The sequence below is a fragment of the Siphateles boraxobius genome, unplaced genomic scaffold (genome assembly GCF_051911475.1).
Source record: "Siphateles boraxobius isolate OS27281-9 unplaced genomic scaffold, OSU_SipBor_1 53, whole genome shotgun sequence".
Lineage (NCBI taxonomy): Eukaryota > Metazoa > Chordata > Actinopteri > Cypriniformes > Leuciscidae > Siphateles > Siphateles boraxobius.
Window position 1 is genome coordinate 10,092,824 of NW_027509175.1, and position 24,279 is coordinate 10,117,102.

The 24,279-nt window shown below is 37.7% G+C and overlaps 1 protein-coding gene across 7 annotated transcripts in view; it reads right to left on the minus strand.

Annotated features, from left to right (window-relative positions):
• LOC143714258 (putative methyltransferase DDB_G0268948) overlaps window positions 1-24,279 on the minus strand; it is a 92,073-nt gene that overhangs the window by 5,587 nt on the left and 62,207 nt on the right. For all 7 annotated transcript variants that reach the window (XM_077205353.1, XM_077205352.1, XM_077205351.1 and 4 more), the window contains one exon: window positions 4,618-4,678. In XM_077205353.1, the coding sequence (XP_077061468.1) occupies window positions 4,618-4,677 (60 nt within the window). In that variant the 5' untranslated portion in view covers window position 4,678. The remainder of the gene's footprint in view (window positions 1-4,617; window positions 4,679-24,279) is intronic.

Sequence of the window (24,279 nt, forward strand, 5' to 3'; positions counted from 1 at the left end):
TTATAGGTGTCAGGGCAGAGAGTCCTGGACCCGTGTACCTCAGCACTGCGCAGCCCTGCAGATAAAATCAATCACTGCTGATCACATCAGTATTTGCATCCACTGCCACACCTGTCAGAGAGAAACACACAAACAGAGGGAGAGAGAGAAAGAGAGAGAGAGAGAGAGCATACGCAACAAGAGGATGCACTTTACTTTTATACCAGAAACATAGGCTACTTTAAAACGATTTTATAGGCCCCGCAATTGCGAGATAGGCCCAAAATCAGAATTGTGGGACATAAACTCACATTTGCGAGAAGTAAAGTCATAATTATGAGACATAAACTTTTATTCGCAATTGCTACGTCTTATCTCACAATTCTTTTTTTTCCTCAGAATATCTGGCTATTCAGAATTGATAACTTGCATATATATTCCAAGTTGTTATCTAAACTTGGAATGGCAAGAAAAAAAGTCAGAATTACGAGATATAAACTCACAATTGTTGGGGAAAACGTCAGAATTGCAAGTTAATAAACTTAGAATTGCGAGAAAAATAAAATTACGGGATAAAAACTCAGAATTGCGAGATAAAAAGTCAGAATTACTTTTTTTTTAATTCTGTGGCGAAACAAGCTTCCATACACTTCTCAGTTTCTGAATTATTAAAAAAACTTTACTCTGCACAAGTACATAAACACTGAGAAAGATTGCCCATACATTACGAACATTATTCTTCTGTGATATTAACACAGTAGATAGATAGAGTTATCTTGTCTGCCCCATTAAACCTTCATATAGCTACTATAGGCATAAACATTATAACTAGATTTGAATAACTTGTTGTCCATTAAGGTTGTCTGCAATAGAAAACATGCAATAATGGGGTGCTTTTGTAGAAGCTTTTGTGTTAAATGCGTAGGCTCATTTCAGCTTGTGTCTGTAAGCTAGCAGTGTGACGTTACAAACACACTCACACACTTTATTTTATACTTTTGTTAAACCCTTTTACTCAAAGACTAACAGGCCTCCAAATAACAAAGCGTGCTTTTGCATTGTATGTGTCATCAGTGATGTGTCATGAATGTTTTAGAGTCATCAGACCTTGTGTAAAGATGCCAGATTCTTTCACGCTAAAAGACAAAAGAGGTTAGACGACAACTTTACATCACCTACACAAAACAGCAATTTCACTCATAAACTTTGCCTGTATAGAGAAAATGTTGAAAATGTGAAAAAATTTTTTTTTAATGTGTTCTTAAATGATGCCACTCTTGGAGAAAGATCAACGTCATCATTGTGAACATTGAAACAGAACAATAACTTTTATTACAAATGACTTCAGCCTTGTGCGCATGAAGAACTATTTTCCGAATAACTTTCTCGAAGGCCAGTTTTATGAATACATTAACATCAAAACTAATGGACAATATCCTGATGTTCCTCTGGTTATTGCTACCGGAACATTCATATCTGTACATGCACGCTCTAAAAAGTCAATAGTGCAAGAAGAGGAAATGTCTTTCTAATGAACATGCTTATATGCAGGATTACAGATTTGAACTAAGTGTTTCACTCCTAAAAATAAAGGTTCTTTATTGGTATTCATAGTTTCATGGAGAACCATTCCATTTCACAAAAGGTTCTTTAGAGTGGGAAAAAAAAAGGTTCTTTGGATTTTTTAAATGTTCTTCACGTTAAGAAAAAAAATATGGTTCTTTTAAGAACCTGAAAGCTTCACTGAAACCTTCTTTGGGGAACCAAAAGTGGTTCTTCTTTGGCATTGCTGCAACATATTTTGTCCTGGAACAACATTCCTGTCCAAAAATGTAGTCCTAACCCTATCCCTACACATAACTTATCCCTAAAATCAGAGGGAAACTGGTAAATCATCTGTGTCATAGCCTTACAGTCAGGTACAACTTATTTTCGGAAAAATTATATACCAGGGAAGAGTACTGTACCATTACTAAAAATATTAAAGTTGCAGTGTGTGATTTTTAGCGACATCTAGTGGTGAGGTTACGAATTGCAACCAACAAAAGTTACGGTGGCCGACAGGAAAATATGTCATCGTCTGATCGTCTGAGACAGCAGAGAGTAGCCAGTTCAGCAATGAGGTTTCTTTACAAGGATAAATTAAGAAATTATGTTTACCTAATTATTCAGTAAAACTATATGTTATTGCAAATATTATTGTTACTTGTTCATCATTGTGTCAGTGTTTTATTCGCTGAACTAGCTTGCTTCCTTGCACGAAGAGCAACAAAGTAACGAAACGCGTTTGTCCGTTTAGGGCTACTGTAGAAACACGTCGGCGCATTTCAATGTAAGGGAACCCGCGGTGTGTGTAGATAGAAACAGCTCATTCTAAGGTAATACCAATATAACGGTTCATTAAATAAGACAAAACGCGCTCTGTAGCGCCGCTGTCGGCTACGGTAGAAACATGACGACACAATATGTCGACCTCCATAGAAGGGGGCGCCCGCGGTTATGGAGATATAAATGTCTCATTCTAAGGTAATAAAAACATAACGGTTCATTATGCAAGGTCTTTATACACCACTGAAAACATAGTTATGGATCTTATATTGCATGTCTGTCAATAGATCCTCAGAAATATTACACATTGCACCTTTAATGCATTGTAAAACATAAAAACAAGTGTTTTGCAGTAGATGGTATAACATTGCTTATTTTATTCCAGCATCCATCCACAAAGCCCATGAGAGGTTTAACCGAGAAAGAAGGGTGTTTGCGCAGTTTAACTTTGCAATAAGCAACGATAATTACGGGTGCTAGATTATTAAACAAATTACTCATCATCTCTTTAAACGCAATCGATCAAAGTGAAATGCGATTAAGATTTGATTGGGTTAAAAAATATAAGTCCTGAATCAGCCACTTGCAAGTAAATGAGGATAACGATTAGATTGCAGGTGTGGTTGCTTTGATTAATGCGGGTTTGTCAATGGCCGTCTCTCTGCTGTCATCAGAACCATTATGTTCTGATTTAAGCGATGCTGCAAATTCCTCCTGATTCTCATTTACCGTCACCTCAAAGCCCAGTGCCTGACCGACCCCTAAATCTGACCTTGTTAGTATGACTGGCTCTAGAGACATACGTGTGTGCGTGTTTGGCTAAAGAAAATAGTGTGCTGCAACATTTAAGCCCCTTTTAATTACTGCCCAACTCCCCATAATGACAATTAGATGAGATTCAGTGGCACAGGCATATATCAAAGTCATTGAGGAATGGGGGAAAGAGAGATTTTTGTGCGTCATTCCTTGATTGAGAAGCCTGAATGTTTGTTCAATCATATTGAGACCGTGATTGACAGAATGCTACCAAATGTTGGACACTTTTAAACTGATGACCACTATCAAGGGCAATGACGTTAAGGAGCAAATTAAAGCAAGCTTATATACCAATAAATAAATAAATAAATAAATAAAGTTCAAATGTGGCAGTTAATCAATAGTGACTTTGTGGCCGCAAACAATAACTATTAAAAATGTACATTATGTCAAACACAACACATTATCAGGGTTATTATGATGACAAAATCATGCAATAAACAATAACTAAACATAAAATCTAACATGCAACACATATTAATAACAAAAATAAGAAAGAAAAATGGTACTTTAATAAAATATAATCATAAGGGAAAACACTGTTGTACTGATTTTTAGGGCAGCTAGTATTTTTATTTTTGTATTTATTAAAAAACTATTTTAACAATTTGTTATTTACTGTAATTTTATAGTTCACTATAAAAGCACATGTAATGTCCCATTGAATACAATATATTTTCACCGTAAATTATATTTCATACTTTTTACAAAACAGTATAAGGTGTTATAATAGTGGAACTACTCTAGTGTGTGTGTGTGTGTGTGTGTGCGTGTGTGCGTGTGTGCGCGTGTGTGCGTGTGTGCGTGTGTGCGCGTGTGTGCGTGTGTGCGTGTGTGCGTGTGTGCGTGTGTGCGTGTGTGTGTGTGTGTGTGTGTGTGTGTGTGTGTGTGTGTGTGTGTGTGTGTGTGTGTGTGTGTGTGTGTGTGTGTGTGTGAATACAGTATAATCACAATTTGGTAATCTGCTTTGTGATGGTGTTGAATCAAAATTTGGTAATTTCCTTCTGTCATTCTGATTCAAAATAAAAATAAATGTATTCTTTCAGTCGAGTGTGGCCAAATTCACACTTATGAACTACACGGTTGCCAATTCTTCAATTCTGAATTTTGCTCATCGCTAACATCATAATCTTGCGATGGCATTCGTACACATGCACCAGCAACATTATGGATACATTTTCAATGTCATCTTTTTAAAGCCACATTATTCTCAAGCATTGTGTCATAAAAAAAAAACTAGTTTCCTTTTGCTAATGTTGATCTATTTAGTTGCTTGCGTCTAATCCCTAAGAGGCAGCCTTGTGTGAAATAAGATAAATTGATTTTGCATTGATTTGAACTCATTCTTTTTAGTTCATTCTGGTCGTGTGTGGAGTGGGTGGATCTTTCCCTTCAGCAGAAGCAGGTGTCTAATAAATCAGACCTAATGTTTAATGCATTCACAACCACGGTGATGGTAATGAGGTTAAACATATATTTTTCAAAAGCACTGACCTGTGCCTGCGCTCCTTTGTCATCACTTCCTCTGAAACCTTTGATCACTACTGTTGTCATGCTGCAAAGAGAAAAGCAAATGGTTTTGTTGAGAAAAAGATAAATCTTGGGTTAGTTTTGCAGCCTACAATAACACTCATACCTCCTTGAATGGTTACCACCACCTCCATGCTCTGCATCATGAACAATAATGTCCTTGAAATGCTTATTAAAAGTGTCATGGCTAAATTCCTTGTAAATTCTTGCTTTTGGAATTTAATCAAAATAGCATTACTAATTGCATAGATTTTTTTTTTAACTGTTCCAACATGCATCACTCCTATTGATGTATCAACTTCTCAAAGTATACAGTAGGTGATCATCAATATTTAATGAGTTCCTAACCAAATAAAAAAATCATTGCTCAAATGTTGTGCATTAAACTTTCTCCTTTATCTCAGATGTTCCAGCTTAGATCTGATCTTGGGGAACTTGATGAGTTAATATACTGAGATCTATGACTAGCATTTTATCATTAGAAAGAAATGTCTTTATTATCGAAATTCTTTTTCTTTTCCTGAATAGACAACAATTAGAGAATGAATGGTTCTCAAATATTTCTCTTGACACAAGATTTCTCTTCTACAGTCTCAGAAGAATCTTCGCAGTGTCTCAAACTATGGCTACATTTTCCAAGATACCAAAGAACTAAAAGTCAGAAATCTCAATTTGAATTTTAAGGTTCTCATAAGGAATTTCAGGAAAAACATCTGAGACAAAGTTGATGCTAATGTTAAACACATAAAAACCTGAGCACAATTTGTGACTGTTATATTTTGAAACTCTAGAGAAAGCATGTGAGATAATGGGGGTCATTTATAGGAGAAACATCTGAGAAGCAAAGCTAACTGAGGGGCCGTTTACATGACACAGTTTTCTAAATTACTTTTTATGGGTTTTGGCTGTTCATTTACACGCCAACAGTGTTTCGGAGACCTGAAAATGCAATCTTTTGAAAACGGGTTTCAAAGTGCAAGTTTGTGAAACCGATAACGTTTATTGTCTCAGTGTAAACTGCAAAAACACGAATTTGTGAAAACAGTGACACCATGCGCATGTATAACATGTTCAATGGCGCATCATTTTTCTTTACAATGTGACATTGCCAACTACTGGCCTGGAAGCATAATACAGCGGTTGTAGTCATTTTCGAGGATCGTTTTGATGATGTTGTTGTCTGTATGCGAAAAACGAAAAGGAAAACCTTTCCATTTTTAGCACATAGTTGTCATGTAAAAATATCCTGAGATGATATTGAGAGACCAGACATAACCAAGTTCTCACACTATTCTTCTGGCACGATCACTTTATTAGCAAAATATCTCTGGTGTGTTCAGGTCATACTCAATCGCCATTCATTGTATGGACTAAAACGCATTTGCCCTCATGTTTAGCAGAAGGACAGCAATTGCGAGTACATTTTTTGTTATTTGCAGGAATTTAATATCAAGATTATGCAAAGTAACGTATCTTTATCAAACTGTGAAAGCGAATAGTGCATAGCAGGCACATACTGGTATAAACATAGATAGCCAATTTATCGATTCAATATGCGTCATGACTAAATGTGTCATAATTTTAAATAGCTACCTCCATTTTCACAGTCAACACTACAATTGGAAAACATATTTTAAAACGAATCCACTTGGGATACATCCACAAAAAAAAGATTAATTTTCACAGGACAAAAACACCGTTAAAGTGTAGATGGAAGGCCAAAATGCAGATAAAAAGATACTTTTTCAAATGTATCCAGAATATGTAGCCTCATTGCTGTATAGAACAATGGTTTTGTATGGCTCCATTATTTACACAGCTGATTTGAATAATCAGCTCGCTGGCAAATAAATGCCTGAATTGAACTCTGGCCTGTCAGACATTCAGTACAACAACAAAAAAATGTCAGTGTCGAGTTGAGAACCACTGGTGTTGATTATTCTCTAACCTCTTTAATAAGTAAGTTGAATCTCTAACAGCACCATGTTTTGGTCAAATCAGGAGTGAATGTTGATCTGAGAGCAGAATTCTGTTCCATATCTAGGAGTATGATCTTGTTAAGAGGTTTAGAATCTGCAGTCTGGTCCTGGATCAGTGCTGAGGGAACACGCTGGGTGAGGATAGCTGATGGCAGACAGCTGGAATGCCATTAGTTGTGACCCGACTGCTGGCAGCTCATCAAACCATCCACCGGGGCACCGGAGTAGAGGGGTTGCCATGACGACCGCGCCTCCGTTACATAACCTGCGATTGGAGGAAAATGGAGACCCGGAGCGAATGGAGGTTTCAGGCTTACAGTGTGGTTTGAGTTTGCCTGAGGGAGTTATTGCTGTGTGAAGAGAGGTGTGATGGCTCCTGTGTAGAAAATACACTCAGCATGAGAGGATATACTATAGAGCACCAAAGTCCAAAAGCATCTCTGTCCACAAAGTTATTTTTTTATTTTATTTATTAGTTTTTTTGTCAGGGATAATGCAGCGCACATTATTACATGCATAATTAGGCAAAGCCATAACAAAATGTGTCAATGTGTTGCACAAAAGGTTTCAAGCCAATAGGCTAATTCGCAACCCCAGTCCCATTTTTTAGTTTAGTAAAAAAAATATTTTACTAACCATAAATAAAACATACTTTTTTTCCTAGGGATGGGAATTTAGGTTCTGATTCCAATTCAATTTAAGGATCCTGGCTCATTAATTATTTAATTTCATGATTAATATAATACTTTTGAAGAAGTACACAACTTGGCTATCAAATAATAGGTCTAAATACTGAACACTAAGTACTAAACAAATATATATATATATATATATATATATATATATATATATATATATATATATATATATAAACACATATATACAGTGTATATACACACTCACTGGCCACTTTATCAGATACACCTTACTAGTACAGGGGTTGGACCCCATTTTGCCTTCACAACTGCGTTAATTCTTTGTGGCATAGATTCAACAAAGTTCAACAAATATTTCAAAGAGATTTTGGTCCATATTGGCATGATAGCATCACGCAATTGCTGCAGATTTGCCGGATGCACATCCATGATGTTAATCCTCTATTCCACTCAGGTACTCAGGTCGGCCGTGGCGTTTATACGATGCTCAATTGGTACTAATGGGCCCAAAGTGTGCCAAGAAAAATCCCCCACACCATTACACCAGCAGCAGCCTGAACCACTGAAACCAAGCAGGATGGATCCATGCTTTCATGTTGTTCACGCCAAATACTGACCCTACCATCTTATTGTTGCAGCAGAAATTAACTCATCAAACCAGGCAACATTTTTCCAATCTTCTATTGTCCAATTTTGTAGAGCATTTCTAGCCCTTTAGTTTCCAGTTCTGAGCTGACAGGAGTGGCACTGGTGTGTCTTCTGCTGCTGTCCATCTGCTTCAGGGTTCGACGTGTTGTGTGTTCAGAGATGCTCTTATGCAGACCTTGGTTGTAACGAGTGGTTATTTGAGTTACTGTTGCCTTTCTATCAGCTCGAACCAGTCTGGCCATTCTCCTCTGACTTCTGGCATAAACAAGGCGTTTTCACCCACAGAACTTTGACGCTAACTGTATATATTCTCTTTTTTTGGACCATTCTTGGTAAATCCTAGAGATGATTGTCCATGAAAATCCAAGTAGATCAGCAATTTCTGAAATATTCAGACTAGCCCATCTGGTTCCAACAACCATGCCACATTCAAAGTCACTTTAATCACCTTTCTTCCTCATTCTGACATTCTATTGAACTACATGGTTTATAACATGGTTAAATATTTGCCAAAATTTAACATCTCAAGTTAGTGCTAGATGATTTAAATATTAAAATAGGCAGACACAATTAAATATCCAATATCAGACTATATTAATAATTAAATGATGATAAAAAAAACATTGATATAGGTTGATAACCAATATAGTTCACCTACACAATCATTATCTACTTTCAACGTATTCAAAAGAAAAATCTGGTCATTCTGCTAGACATCTCCAATAAGATTCCACAGAAAAAAAGAATGTGAGTAGACAGTGGCAAAATTTTCATTTTTGGGTGAAGTATCTCTTTAAGCTTGTCTTGTGAGACATCCACAGCTTTTGCACTTTGGCAAAGGCATTCTGTTCTAGCAACTGTTGCCATGAAATCTGCTTACGAGCACTCTCTTTATTCGCATTAGCAATACAAAAACCTTTGAGAAAACTGTGACAGATGCATACTCATAAATTAAAGCTCTGCCCGCTCAGCATTTGCCACATCCAGTCTAGACTCACTTGAGACACGTTCCTCCACCGCTTTTACCGGCCATTCTTCAGGATTAACCGAGACAGGCACTGTTGGCCGCTTCTTCTCTTTTCCACATTCTGACCGTGCTCCAGTTTTGCCGGAGATTATTCAAGTCACACGCAACCTGTCCATTTCCAGGGCATCTGTCACAGAGTAAGATGCAGCCATGGTCATTGGGAGATTGATGGGTGGTCTGGGACCTCAGGGGCCTGAATTAATTTTTAATGGCTGCCACATTGCATCCACCTTCCTTTGCACACGCCCACCAGCACGCAAAAACGATGGCTCAGCCCTTTTGCAGTGCAACAGAGGCCAGGATGCTGCAGGTGCTTAGCACGTGTTGATGAGTGGGTGTTTGCTTATTTACTAGGGCACATATGCTTTTGTGGAGGGTATTTTGGCATGGAAAGAAGATTTCCCTTTGTTTGAACACTCCATGTTGTACAGACCCCCATTCCACCCCCTCTGATATGGTTGCACAGTCCAAGATTTACTATACATTGATTAGATCTGCATTCAACTGGAAAATGTGATATGATTATGATTACAATAACAACCCCTCCTACAAAAAAAATGCCAATCTTTCCTCATTAAAAAGACATTACATGACTGAACTCTCCTGAAAGCTTCTTACGCTGTTTGATGGACATCATAATAATTTATTATTACTTTACAGTAGTAACGATAACTGATTAGCTACAGTATTTTGGTAGAAACTACCTATTAACACTCTACTAACACCCTAGCATGTACAGAGCAACATGTTTACAACCATCATAACACTTAAGCAAACCACATAACAGTCACCAAAATGCCCTAGCAACCCCATAGCAAATGAATGTCATGTTAAAAAACACTTTTAGGCAACTACCTCGCAACATCACATAAAATACCCTAGCGACATACTACACAGCAACATACTACAAAAACAAAAACTCAAAACAAACCAACCACTTAGCATCCACACAGACCATCTTGGAAAAACCCTATAGCAACAACCTGAAACAACCCAGCAACCACCTTAGTGAAGCCGCATTGTGAAAACACTCCCAAACAACCACATAGCTAAAAAAACATTCATAATTCATAATTCTTAAAGTCGGCATGAAATGGAAGTTATGATCGTCATTTCTTCCCAATTGTGACATATCTGAATAAAACAGCTTCTTTAACAAAACAATTATGATATGCAAGGATAAATCATTTATATAACAAATACTGCAATATTCCATAAAAATCCATTTTGATTTAATAGTGACAAGCACCTAGCAATGCCCTAGCAACCATAGAATGCCCAAACATCCACGTTCAGCGCTATACAGTTAAACCACTCAGAACATCTTAGCAACCGCATAGTAGGCTACTGTAAGTCCTGTCAACTCAACATTCCCAGAAAGTGAACAAATCCATAATTGTTCATTCATTTAAACAATAACTTCAATAAAAGACTTCAATAACAATAACAACGGCTAACATGGTAGTCTTTTTAAGCGTCCTGTTCATCATTTCCTATGCTGTTTTCACCTTCAAAATACAACCAAAAGAAACATTTTCAATGAACTGACAGATATATAAGAAAGAGAAAGAAAACATTTGATAGCTCTATAGATCTGAGTGAAATTAAGGCGTATATCAGTGTTTTCTTTTCTCCCTCACTCTCTCTTTAAAAGGTAGAACAGGGTGGTGGAAATAAAACGTGTGGCGAAATATTTGAAATTGGACAGAGAGGCTATTAAGGCTCTGCTGACAAGCTTCTTTTACGACGCTGCTATCAAACCATCTGCTATTTTCCAGTCAATTAAACCATTATAGGATTTGGGATCAATTCATCTCGTCAAGTAATAGCTTTATATCCTTGTTTGCTTTCTTATAGCCCAATATTTTTGTGCACTATGTCACAACGAGGCAAAAAAGTTAATGGTCTGTTGCTTTTCTTTTCATTATTTGCTTTGTATTTGGCTCTCGTCATGATTTGTGGGAGATTTTTCCCAACACATCACACTTAAAAGCAAACAACAACAGAGCCAAACTGACTCTCTCTAAATAGAGTTTATGATCTCCATCAAACACGTTCACACAGGACGCCCAGATAGCAATTCAACATTCAGTATATAAAATGTCAACACTTGCATATAAACTTTGAGAGTGACAGCAACAAATTTGTTGGCCACATGAGAAAACAGGACAGAATAACAATAGATTAGTATTATTATTATGCATTATTGTATAGGTACTAAATATTCAAATCCCTCTAGAATAATCAAGTGTATGCCAGAACCTGTTTTGGACCATGTTAACTGGCAGACCAACTAAGGTTTTCAAGCCTTTGGTAGTCGACCAGCTAATGAATTAAAAATAAAAATTATAATAAATGTTACAACCCCAAATCAGAAAAAGTTGGGACATTTTGTAAAATGCAATAAAATCAAGAATATGTTATTTGTTCATTCTTTTAACCTTTTTTAACTGACAAAAGTACAAAGAAAAGTTGTCCAATGTTTTCACTGACCAACATAATGGTATTTTGTAAATATGAACAAATTTTGATTTTGATGGCTGCAACACAACCCAAAAAAAGTTGGGACAGAGACATGTTTACCACTGTGTCACATCACCTTTCCTTTTAATTACACTTTTTAATCATTTGGGAGTTGAGGATACTAATTGTTGGAGTTTTGCTTGTGGAATATTTGCCTAATCTTGTCTGATACAAGACAGCCGCTCAACAGTCTGTGGTCATCATTGCCTGATTCTTCTTTTCATGATGACTCATACATTTTCCATAAGAGACATTTCTGGACTGCAGTAAACAGGCAGGCATATCCCTTCTATGGTGCAAAGTGTCTAGAAACCACTCAGTTTTAGCACGTGCAGAATAAGGCCTGGCATTGTCTTGCTTCCCAGGAAAGATGTCATCTTGATGGCAGTTTATGTCTCTGTACAATACAAATATGCCTCCATGTCAATGGTACCTTCACAATAATGCAAGTTACCCATACCGTTTGCAATGATGCACCTCAATACCAGCACAGATGTTTGCTTTTGCACCTGTCGCTGGTGAAAGTCTGGTTGGTCCCTTTCGTCTTTGGGACTGAGAACTCGGTGTCCATTTTTTTCCAAAAACAAGCTGAAACATGGACTCATATGACCACAGCACACATTTCCACTGTCTTCTAGACCATCTGAGATGAGCTCAGGCCCAGAGAACTCGCCGGCATCTCCACATAGAACTGATGTAAAGCTTTCTCCTTTCGTAACAGAGATTCAAGTGGCATTTCTTAATGCAGAGTCAGACTGTGTTCAGTGAAAATGGTTTTCCAAATTACTATTGAGCACATGTGGCTGTATTTAACGGATTAGCATGATGGTATCTTGTGCAATGCCATCTGAGGGCTCAAAGGTCACGCAAATTCAACAGAGGTCTACTGCCTTACCCAACACAGACTGAGATTTCTCTGGATTCCCTGAATCTTGTGACAATATTATGTATGGAAGATGATAAAAGACATAAATTCTTTGAAATCTTGCATTGAGAAATTAGATTTTTTTAATTGTTTGACAATTCTCTCATGATATTTGGCACAAAGGGATGAGCCATGACCCATCTTTGCTTAAAAAGACTGAGAAGCACTTTTACACCCAAACACGATACCCTCAACTATTACCAATTCACCTGCTCATTGTGGACTGTTTCAAAAGAGTTGGATAATCTAATTTGGATAATCCTTACACTTTTATTTGCTCTCTGTCCCAACTTTTTTGGGGTGTGTTGCAGCCATCAAAATCAAAATTTTTTCATATTTGCAAAATACAATTATGTTGGTCAGTGAAAACATTGGAAAACGTTTCTTTGTACTTTTGTCAGCTAATAAAAGGTTAAATAGAATGAACAAATCACAGATGCTTGATTTTATTGCATTTTACAAAATGTCCCAACTTTTTCTGATTTGGGGTTGTAGCTTTAGATACCTAGGTAGGCAGATATAATCTAATACACCGATTTATAACAGTAATATACCATAACTGAGCGTTTTTCTCCTCCTGTTAGTGGATTTCTTCCTGACATTGACAATTGATCTGAAAATGATCTGCATTCAATAGGTCAAACAGGGGGATCTTTGTCTACACTGACAGTCCTTCATGATGCATTAGTCCTTCATGATGCATTAGTCCTTAAGCACACACAATACTGGGCATCTACAGATTTCCAATGGCAATTTTCACTCTATAGGTGAATACAGAATCTATATGCTCTGCAAACAATGTTTAAAAAAAAAATCAGAAAGTCCCAATGTACTGCACATTATTACCCCTAAACAAAAATGATGTCATCACTTCTCACATTCATGTTGTTCAAAACCCACATTCTTTCTTCTGTGGAGCACAAAGGGATATTTTTTTGTTGTTGTTGTATTTCTCATTCTTTTTAATGCATTACATTAAATATAAAAAAAGAAAAGGAAACAATAGAAAAACACCAGTCAGTATGAATCATTCACTATATCCACGTCATTATTCACTGAACACCACTGTGACAGGACTCAGTGAGAGATCCGGATGAGCATGATTTGTGAACGAATCATTCAGGCTGGTTTTGTGATTCACTGAAAAGATCCAACAGAGAATGGATTATGAATTGTACATCACTATTTCTCTCGTGAACTCACATGAACATGCCAAGGAGGGCTAGGGCTATGATTACCATATTCATTCACCATGGCTGTGAAGATTGATGTGGTAGCAAAATGCAATGCAAAATGAAGTTAAACCACAATACTTGGCTCATTCATATCTGCCTCTGTCCCTCTCCTCGTCCAGGAGTCTAATGCAGTTATTGCACACATCATCAATGTCCAGTGTCAACAACATCCCTCTGTCTCTCTCTTTCCACTGCTTCAGAGACCCCTTCCCTGACCCTGCCTGTAATTGAATTAAAGCCACATTAAACAGAATAAATAGGCTGGGATTTAATTATCCGCTGACGAAGGCCACAGGGTTCCTGAGACACGTGTTCTCTGTTTAACTCCTGCGCTGCGTGCTCCAGAAGAGCTGCACGGACGGACAGCTCTGCTGCTTTAATCAGTGCTTTATGTGATCAAGGCCAAATGTGAATTTTGTAATTGCATGTGAATACTGTGTTGAAAACCATGCACTCACTATTCGCCCAATTAAGTTGAGCTGCTGATAAAGTTTAAAGGTGCACTAAGAAATGTTTCCATTTAAAGAAATCAAGAGTGACCCAATACATGATCCTGCCCTTACACTACCATTCAAAATCCTCAACAAGGCTGCATTTATACAGTAAACAATAATATTGTGAACTATTACAATTTAACTGTTTTTTATTTTAATATATTTTTTAATACATTATTTATTTATTTTGATGACCCACTTAGTAGTAACTATAAGTAACTTTGCAACTACATGTTAACTCTCATTAGAGTATTATAGACTGTAGATGTTAAAGCTGCAGTAGGGAGTTTTGAGAAAATGTTGACTTAGCCTGAAAATGTTAACAAGCACAACTTACAGGTCCAACCCCCTTGCTCTCTGCTACGCTACAGCCCTCCCTCCACAGCTCCTCCCCCACAGCGGAGCCTGCCGTGAACGCGCAGGCTAGTAAGCAGGATAACCGATGACAGCAGATTATAAACAGTTATGGAACATTCACTAATAGGGACGAAACATCAACAATATGCTTTACATTGACTATGGCCTGCTCATACTTTGACTACAAACTTGGTCCTCAAATCATTATGTATTTTGCAATACATGTAACTTTATAAGGTTGCACTCTTTCTATAAGTTATAAATAGCTACTAAGATAACGTTAAGGGATTAGTTCACTTTTAAAAAAAACATTTGCTGATAATTTACTCACCCCAATGTCATCCAAGATGTCCATGTCTTTCTTTCTTCAGTCGAAAAGAAATTAAGGTTTTTGATGAATATAATGAATATAAAGCTTTTTCTCCATATAATGGACTTCAATAGGACACAAACGTTTCAAGGACCAAATGACAGTTTCAGCGCAGCTTCAAAGGGCTTTAAACGATACCAGACGACGAATAAGGGTCTTATCTAGCGAAACGATCGGTCATTTCAAAAATAAATAAAAAGCTTTAAGTTTTATAAGCACAAATGCTCGCCTTGCTCTGTTCTGTGATGCACGTTTGTTATCCTGTTCGAACTCGTTCATCCAAATGAGCGAATCTTATTTCGAGTCATTTCGTTCGTTGAATGAACGAAATGACTCCGAAAAAGACTCGTTCAAAATGAACAAATCTTTTTTCGAGTCATTTCGTTCTTTGAATGAACGAAATGACTCGAAAAAAGATTCTTTCATTTGGATGAACGAGTTTGAACAAGGGAGTCACGAACGACGGTACGCGCTCGCGCTGTGCAAGAGAGGATTGATCAGCGCGTACACGAGCGTGATTGACACTGCTAAGACATTCCTCCTGGCTCTGATTGGTTGTTTCTGACCGGGAGCGGTGTATTTCTGCAAATGGCAATAGGACCACAGGGAGGAGCCGGAGGAGCTTGATTTTTTTCACAGATTATCTGTCTCACATTCTACTTTCAGGACATAATGACAGTTTTAACAAATATTTGTTTACAAAAGCTACCTACTGGAGCTTTATGGTACGGGTGAGTAGAATAAGTTTATATATTCTGTGGAATGTCTGTTGGTGGACAATCAAAATAAAGTGTTAGCCGATATTAAGCAGACAGTCTACTGATACTATGATGACTGATAATTGACATGTAGTTGCAAAGTTACTTATAGTTAGTAGAATGTCTACAGTGGACCATTGAAATAAAGTGAATTTTCAGCATCATTATTCCAGTCTTCAGTGTCACATGATCCTTCCGAAATCATTTTAATATGCTGATTTAACGACAGATATGACAATTGACTAAATATATAAAAATAAGTGCTACCTTGAGGAGATGTTGAAATGCTTGACTTATACTTTCCATATTCCCTTTAAAAGGTCTCCTTAAAGTGTAATGTTTCAGGGAAAAAGTCCCAACAAAATCCTCCATTCCGTTTGTGCTACATACATGAATGATCATAGAGAAGAAGAGTTTATATATATATATATATATATATATATATATATATATATATATATTTAAAATGATCAGACTTGCATTAAAGGAGGGAAGTGAACTTTATATAGAGACCATTATAGAGTCTTTAAGTTAGACTCATGACTTGGGCCAATAAGCATCCACCTATAAAACACACAGAAAGTACTAAAAAGAGGAAGAAGATGATGATGAACACAACAACAATACATTGATCAAAATTCCCCTTCCTCTTAAGGCGACCATTAAAAGAATGGTAATGCTTTAGAATAAGATCCCCAATCCAAATAGGCATAAACTTAAAGAAAAGGCCCAAACACTATGAAGATGAAAAAGACAACAACAAAGCAAATGTAAGAGAAAAAAAAGAAGGAAAAAAAAACACGACATCCAGTGCAAATTTATTTATAATATTATATGTTACTGTATTGGTTCAGCTTAACACATTTAGTTACAATTTTAAGGAAGGAAAGTGGGATATATACGGATGTTACCTGGTGAGTCAGTTTTAAACCCACAGCATTGAGTCATTTCATTGTAAAAGTTATCATTGTAAAGATGTCCGTACTATTATTGCTTAATAAAATCCATTATAAGCTAAAAGGAATTTTTTTGGTTCTGATTCTGGGGGTACCTATAAGACAAACACAGTTAGGAAGCAGTAGCACTGGTCTAATTTATATCAGCAAATCTCCAAACGTATAATACAATAAGCAGAAGGGTTTATAAAACAAACCACCATTAGTTGATTAAATAACCTTGTGTAACAGAGTTTTAAAAAGGAAGGTTCCTTTAAGCAAATAAGCATTGCAATGAAAAGCAGATGACTTTGTAAAAAATGCATGTACTGATTCTGGCATCAGATGAGCTTATTCAATGAGTAGAACAGTGAGATCTGAAGAGCATGCCTACGTATTTCAACATGCCTATCTAAGTGCTTGGAAAAGTGTTAAAGAAAAGGGAAAAGAAAATAGTTGATTCCACTTTAATCAGCTCTCACGTTCAGTTTTGGCCTTGGCTGTTCTATGTCGTAGGCCAATAACAGAGATTGAAATTCAAAACGAGACAATGATGACTGTTGATGGGGGAATGACAGCACCCGTGTCACTTTAACCTGATGACCTAATGTTCACTCACAAACTACAGCTCCTCAGTATTCAACACTAGGAGATTTTCTCAAGTGAAAGGAAGCAGTGTTTAAGTATACTATTCTTTTTACTAACTACGACCATTTATATTTTAGTGGGAGTCTGCAATTAAAAAAAAAAAAATGGAGTCAAAAGTACCTGAACTCTGTAACTTACTTGTGTTGAATGGTGTTGGATATTTTTATAGAAGGCTATGCCAAGCTCAGACACTTGAACTGTATTAATTATTAACTTGATTATTGACACAATGGCTAGAAAATAAACAGGATGGAAATAAAGAGCTAAAGTTGGCCATTAACACTGTAAGGTTGTGGCCAAGAACAGGCAGGACAGGGAGTGAGCAAATGAAAAAAATTATTCTTCCAAAATAATATACAGGGGCAGATATAATGAAAATAATTCCCAAAATAAAGTCTCTATAAAAATCAAAGACTTAAGATGGAAGTTAACTGAAACTAACAAAAATTAACCAGGCCTAAAAATAAATCTCCCCTGTTAACAAAAAAAAAAAAAAAATAACTACAAACAAAACAACTAAGGTCAGCAGATGATGATGTTACTGTAGCTAGAACAGCACCTGACTCCATTGATACCTTCACCACTGCTAGATATACTGCTTAGCCTGTACCAAACAAAAATAGAGGTAAATATCAAAATAAACTTTTCCCCAAACAACAATAATATTTACCTCAAAATATACACTGTATCGTACCTAACATAATTCAATCAACTACTTAAAGCACAATACAACAACAATTCCAAACAATCAAAACAAAATTAAACTGAATGAAATAAAATAAAAAGATCCCCCTCCGAGCCGGATCATGATGGTACAGTTCAATTTCCTCTGGACCAGCACAAGTTTGGAGGCTGAAGCCCCTCGGAACGATGTCATAAATATACCCATTGGAAAAGGAGAAGCTAAGGCGATAATCAAAAAAGAAATAATGAAGAAATATGGGATATGGATAAAGGTGGAAGGAAATATTATAGCTTGCAAAAATCTATTAATACTCAGGGGGTGAATAGAAGTAACAAAAGAGAGGAGAGCGTTTTAACCAGGCTGAGATTTGACCATACAGGGTTAAATAAAACATTGTTTTTAATGGGCAAAAGTATATCAGATAAATGTTTGGAATGTAGATCCAGGGAAGATGTAGAACATGTATTAATACATTGTAAGAAATATAGGGATGAGAGGATGAGGTTAAACCAAAAGATAAGTAAGGCAGGAAGGAAGTGGAACCTCGAAGGTTTATTAGGCACAACAGGTGATGGGGTAAAGGATACACAGAAAGCAGTTATACAATATTTAAAAAACATAGGAATATATAAGAGGATCTAGTTTTTTTTTTTTTTGATATAAAGTAGTCCCAACGGATAGTTCATGCTGCATACTCTGATACAGTAGGTGGCGGTATGCACCTTTAAAGTCATGGATGCAATCTGCCATAAAACGGAAAAGAAGAAGAAGAAGAAGGCTGAAGCCCCGCCTCTTCCTTTGTTTGCCGACTCCTGGAATGCGGCCGTTCACTCCATGGACCAGAGAAATCCAGGACCCAGGTAGAGTTAAACAGCAAAGAAGAATATAAGTAGTGTGCACCCTTCTATACATTCAAACTTTAATAAACTGTTAACTTGTAAACCCGTCCTGTGTTTGTTACCCATGGTAACAAACAAACCATGTTAAACTAAACTTCAAAATAACCAAATTAAATCATGATAGAATTAAAGATGTGAGGTGAGCTACGCTGAGGGAAATTAAATTGAGTGTGTTTAGCATTCAAAATGCCGTGATGATGTCATCATGATATTTGCATATTGAATTGTGATTGGTCTTTTTCTTCTATATAACCATCTATAGTAGACATAACATGCTTACTGCTTATTATTCTGTACAACTTTTTATTTCCATTTTACTAATTTAAGTGGATTCAATTAATAAGTTGTGACTGTTAAACAGTGACGCTCCATGTTTATCCACCACATCACAATACAGTTTAGGGCTGGTGATCAGAAGGTTGCATGTTCAAGCCCTGTCAGGAGCAAACCATGACCCATCACCATTGTGGCTTTGAGTAAAGCACTTAACCCCAGGTTCTTCCAAGGGGATTGTCCATGTAACATGAGTGCTTAAGTAGCTCTGGAGAAAACCTCCGCTAAATGACTTTCTTGCGACTCTCTGTCCAGCTTTGTACGACTGGAAGCATGTTGATAAGTTGATGAAAGATCTGATAAACAGATAACAATTAACAGCTCCAGACAGGTTCTTTTTTTAATAAAAAAAATAATTTACAATTAACCTTAAAGTCAGCATGAAATGAAAATGTACCCTATAAATTTTTAAATGGATAGGTGGATTTTTAAACATCTTATTGATGTTTTTTTTTTAATCACATTAAAGTCTCTCTTTAGGACGGTTCACACCAATAATAATAACTATAAAGATAACAATAACTATATTAGCATCCACACCAACCCACATCAACGTTCTGTTTCTCTTTTTTGATTTGCTCAATCATCTATTGCTTTAAATGCTTTCAATCTCTTTAAAGCCAGGACAAATGAAATGTCATTTCTGTCATGTGGTGTGGCCTTCTCTATTATCATAGAATTTGAAAGATTATTATTGTTAATGTCTTTGTTTTGAACGGCTTTCTGAACTATGATCAGTTCTCTGACAAATGAATTTTACTTAATGGTGCTCTGATTTAGAGATGCAATAGATGCAATACATTTTTTTATTTCCCTCAGTTTCAGTGTTTGCATAGTTTTATTTACCTATAAACCATTATTATGTAGACCTTAATTAACTTCCAGTCCTAGTGTTTTTATAACTGCTGTCATTAATCTGAGTCTTGTATTTGTTTAGGCAGGTGCATTTAGAATGAAAACACAGACCCTCAGGGGTCCATTGCGGATGAGGTCGCCCACCACTGGCCTGGAGAGTGAAACCTGATCTCATCTCTCCGGCTCTGTTCTCGTCTCTATCAGCCCACCCAGAATCCTCCTCTGCTCACTCAGCACAATCCTGCGCTGCTGAATTAACATTTGAGGGAGCAAAGGCCTGTGCTCTAATGAAGAGAGACAGCCACTGTCATAGCGTAGTATAAACCCCACTGAAACACTCACCTCCCTGGAGAGAGCGACTAGCACTTTCAGGGACTCGGAGAAATGATCTCCCAGTCCCGGTCACCCATTTTTCTTCCCCTATAATAAGAGAAAAGGGAGAAAAGGAAAACTTCACTGCCCTCTAGATCCCTTTATGGAGAGGACCGAGCTGAAATCTAGGGCAGCTTCATTGATTTCCAGGCTGCTGTATTATTAGCCGTTGCGGCAAAGGTGATATGAGAGGTTCAACTAATATCCTGTATACCCGACGGTTGGGGAAAGGGGGAAAGGCTTAGACGGCCCTGCGCTCTCAATGATAACCGCTGGCTTTGGTGTGCAGCTGCCGTATTGGATTGCAAACCCTTTCAGCGGTGTCCGTCTCTCAGGGGAAGTGTTGGGAGGCGTGAGCCTGCCAGACTGGCTAAATAAGATAAGGGAGTCATTGTATGAGGCCGTCAACAGTTGCTTGCTATCAAATATTCATGGGTCACTGCCAATTCTTAAGTAAACAGGCCAATTTGTTCTGGAAGACGTGCGTTATGATACGTTGAGGCGATAGAGGTTGCACCCTCGGGATCCCCCTTGCGCCTGCCACAAGGTTCCCCGGCATCTCCCGCAGACCTATTAGCATCGCGGCCCATTCCAGTCAAAAGCAAAAGCTGAATGGGCATGTTTCATGCTAATAGAGGGCGCCCAGAATGGACAGATTTTCCATTAAGTCTCAAGATAGGTGATGGAGTGAAAAGAAACAGAGAGCAGGGCAGATAATCCGTCGAACCTGAATGGGGATGGGGGTGGGGGGGGGCTTGCTTGCTTGGGTAACCAATCTATTGAAACAAGGGCTGAAAGAGCCTTCGGCGTGGTGGATAGAAGCTTTTCAGAGAAGCCACATTGCTAGGAAAGTTATGCTTGGACGAGGATGTTAACGCTAGCAGCCCAACAACACACAAGTGACTAGCGACTTGAATATGCTTGGCAGGAATAGACATTTATCAGATTGAAAATGGGAGAGGAGAGACCACCTCAAGAAAATCGTCTCAGAAATTGTATTTCCATACGTCTGTTCAAGCTTCGGCCCATAAAACTAGGGTCCCTGAAGCAGCAGTGTTATTTCCAAACTAATCACCTCACATCTTTAGGAGATTATGGCCTCGGTCGGTGCGCCGCAAATGCCTCAGCGGGTGCAAAGTTGACAAACTGTTGCGGCATATTTTTTTATGGAGGCGGTAAATACGGCGGGATTCGTTTGATTCTCGAACTCCCTGCACTGCAGAACCCTGGGGGTTAGAAACGAAAGATGAGCCGAGCTAGCTGACTGAAACAATTCGGAATAAAAAAATAGCCATAAAACGCTCAGCCATAAAACTGCCCATCAGTTTGCGAATGGGTCCCTGTGGGGCAGTTCAGCCGGTGACAGCGGTGGGCTCCGAGTTGGAAGCTGAGCGGGTGGCGAGAAAATTAGGTCAGTGCCAGCAAAGCGTAATGGGAATTGGAGGAGACAAAGGAGCGTCCGACGACCACAGACTGGCCGCTAGTAAACTGGCCAAGAGAAACTCTGGGGAATTAATCACGGCACGCCCGGAATATTGAGTGTGACATTCCGCATTTACCTCACAGCGACAGGGAGAGGGAGAGGAAGATAACACAGATAATGGAGCAGGAAGTTAGAAGGCTGTAAAAGCCAAAATGCATTCAGAAGAGACGGATACGGGCAAGACTACGGCGTCTGGATAATGAGAGTTCTGCAGATGTGAATGTCAAATGCCTTGATTCGGTGGGAATCCACCTCTATGTTGTCTGATTACTGCAGTGGGTTGAATCTGTGAATTGTCTGGGGAAAATTGGAAGCGGGAAACAAATTAAACAGTGATATTTATTAATTCATAATTATAAGGAAATATGCATTGTCAGATTGTAAGAGAGAAAACATTTGCACAGCTCCAATGAAAACAATCATGGAAATTATAAATGACTTGAATGGAACTGAAGAAAACGTGCACAAAGTAGTCTGATGTGCAGTAAACACTGGCAATGTTTAATTCATATCCTTAAACATGCTCGCTGTTTACTCGTCAGCTAATTAAATCCTGCTGACATGCTGGTTTGTATAATAGCTATGCATTATTTTCTGCAAAGGTATTATCACCAAGTTTAAGTCCTCTAATTTGCATACGTGATGAAATTATAATGAATTTTAAATTGGTTATGAATGAGTTTGAAATGTTGTCTCCAAGGAGAGAAAGCAGCAATTTATCCCGTTTTGCTGTTTCCATGCCAGTAAATGCTTAACCAGTACATAAACATCAAACTGCACTAAAGTCTGCATCATTTAAATCTGACAATAAATATTCGCTTTAATATTTATGTATTTACAAAAATGAATTTACACATTTAATGAATACTCACACTCAAAGTTGTAATCTGGACGCACAGATAAAAGATAAACTACATATAACAGATCATTGTAGATTTTCTAGAATATAATAAAAATAACTAAATTATTCTAAATATACACTCAAATACTACAATAGTAGTAACATCCTAAACTCAAGGGGGCAATACAAGATTTTCTTGAAACCAGTGTTCGAAGTGGGCTGGTATATGCAGCGGTATGCAGTACCAGGACTTTTTTAATCTGTAGCGTACTCTCACTTTTGTCTTGCACTTCTCACATGTTGCGGGTTCCTGACGCAGAACCTGATTTCACCAAGTACAACATGTTCCTGGATCAACATTATTGTTCCTGGATCAGCATTCCATTCAACCAATCAGATTTGAGGGACAAGTTTCCAGTTTGTGTCAAGTTTAGGCTTATAACCAGGGTTTGGAGCCTTTACATCAGTGTTATTCACCTATAATATCCCTCTAATTTTAAAGATAACTTTTGGGTAGGGTTAGGTTTGGGATATGGTTATGGGAGTAGGGATATAGTGAGGAGTACATTTTTGGACAGGAATGTTGTTCCACGATCAACAAAATATTTTGACCCAGGAACACACCCAGAAACATGATTTCAACAGAGGTAATCTTTAAAGATAAAGTGAGTGCTAGATGACAACAAAGGTATGTAATACAAAAATAGGCAGAAATTAGTGCTAAATACCTTACATCCGCTGATATAAATATTTAATATTGACCAATACAATAAACCAATAACCGATATTGTATATGCGATAAGTAGAAGTTTTGCGCATTCATAATTCACAGGTTTAGTTTCCCCGAAAAGTTGTGCTTTCAAAACATTGCTTTGTTCATCTGAGCACCAAACACCAACATTGACTCCACCAATGGGGTGAGTTTGGGGGCGGGGCCATCTCTTTGTCTGACCAATGGCAGATTTTTGCAAATCTGTTCGGTGACACTAGCTGCACACAAAGTAAACACTTCAACACCTTTGAACAAAAACATTGCTGCCTTAAAGAAATCCCTAATCATGCTTAAAACCTATTGACCTCAAGACTGACATAACGACCACCCTGTTGTCAACAAGGCAGAAAAAAGAGGCTCTACAGATTTTGTGTCATGGATGATTAAATGTCTTGCTCCAGCAGGACTGTTCTTGTTGACAGAAACCAAAATAATGATGATACCATCAGAACAATGTCTTCATTATTCACATATTCATCTCAAACAAACAAGACGAGCACATCAGCTCAGGGGGCTTTATTATCATGTGTACACATCACCCAAGCAACTGGCTTAGCCGCTTAGCAACAACACTTTTAACCCGACCACACGCGACAGGCTTGATCTGCATCCAGTCATGTGATACTCTCTTACACCTCTGCTTTGGTGTGTTTGGATGACATCTGTTAAACTTATGAGTCACCTGGTCCCCAAGGACAAAGGAAAGTCCCTTATACACAGAACACACTCACAAACGCTTACAAAAAAACACACATGCACTCCAGAGACATTTTCTCCTGGAGGCAAGGAGACAGTGTCTGATAAGAAAGAAATACAGGTGAGAAAACAATG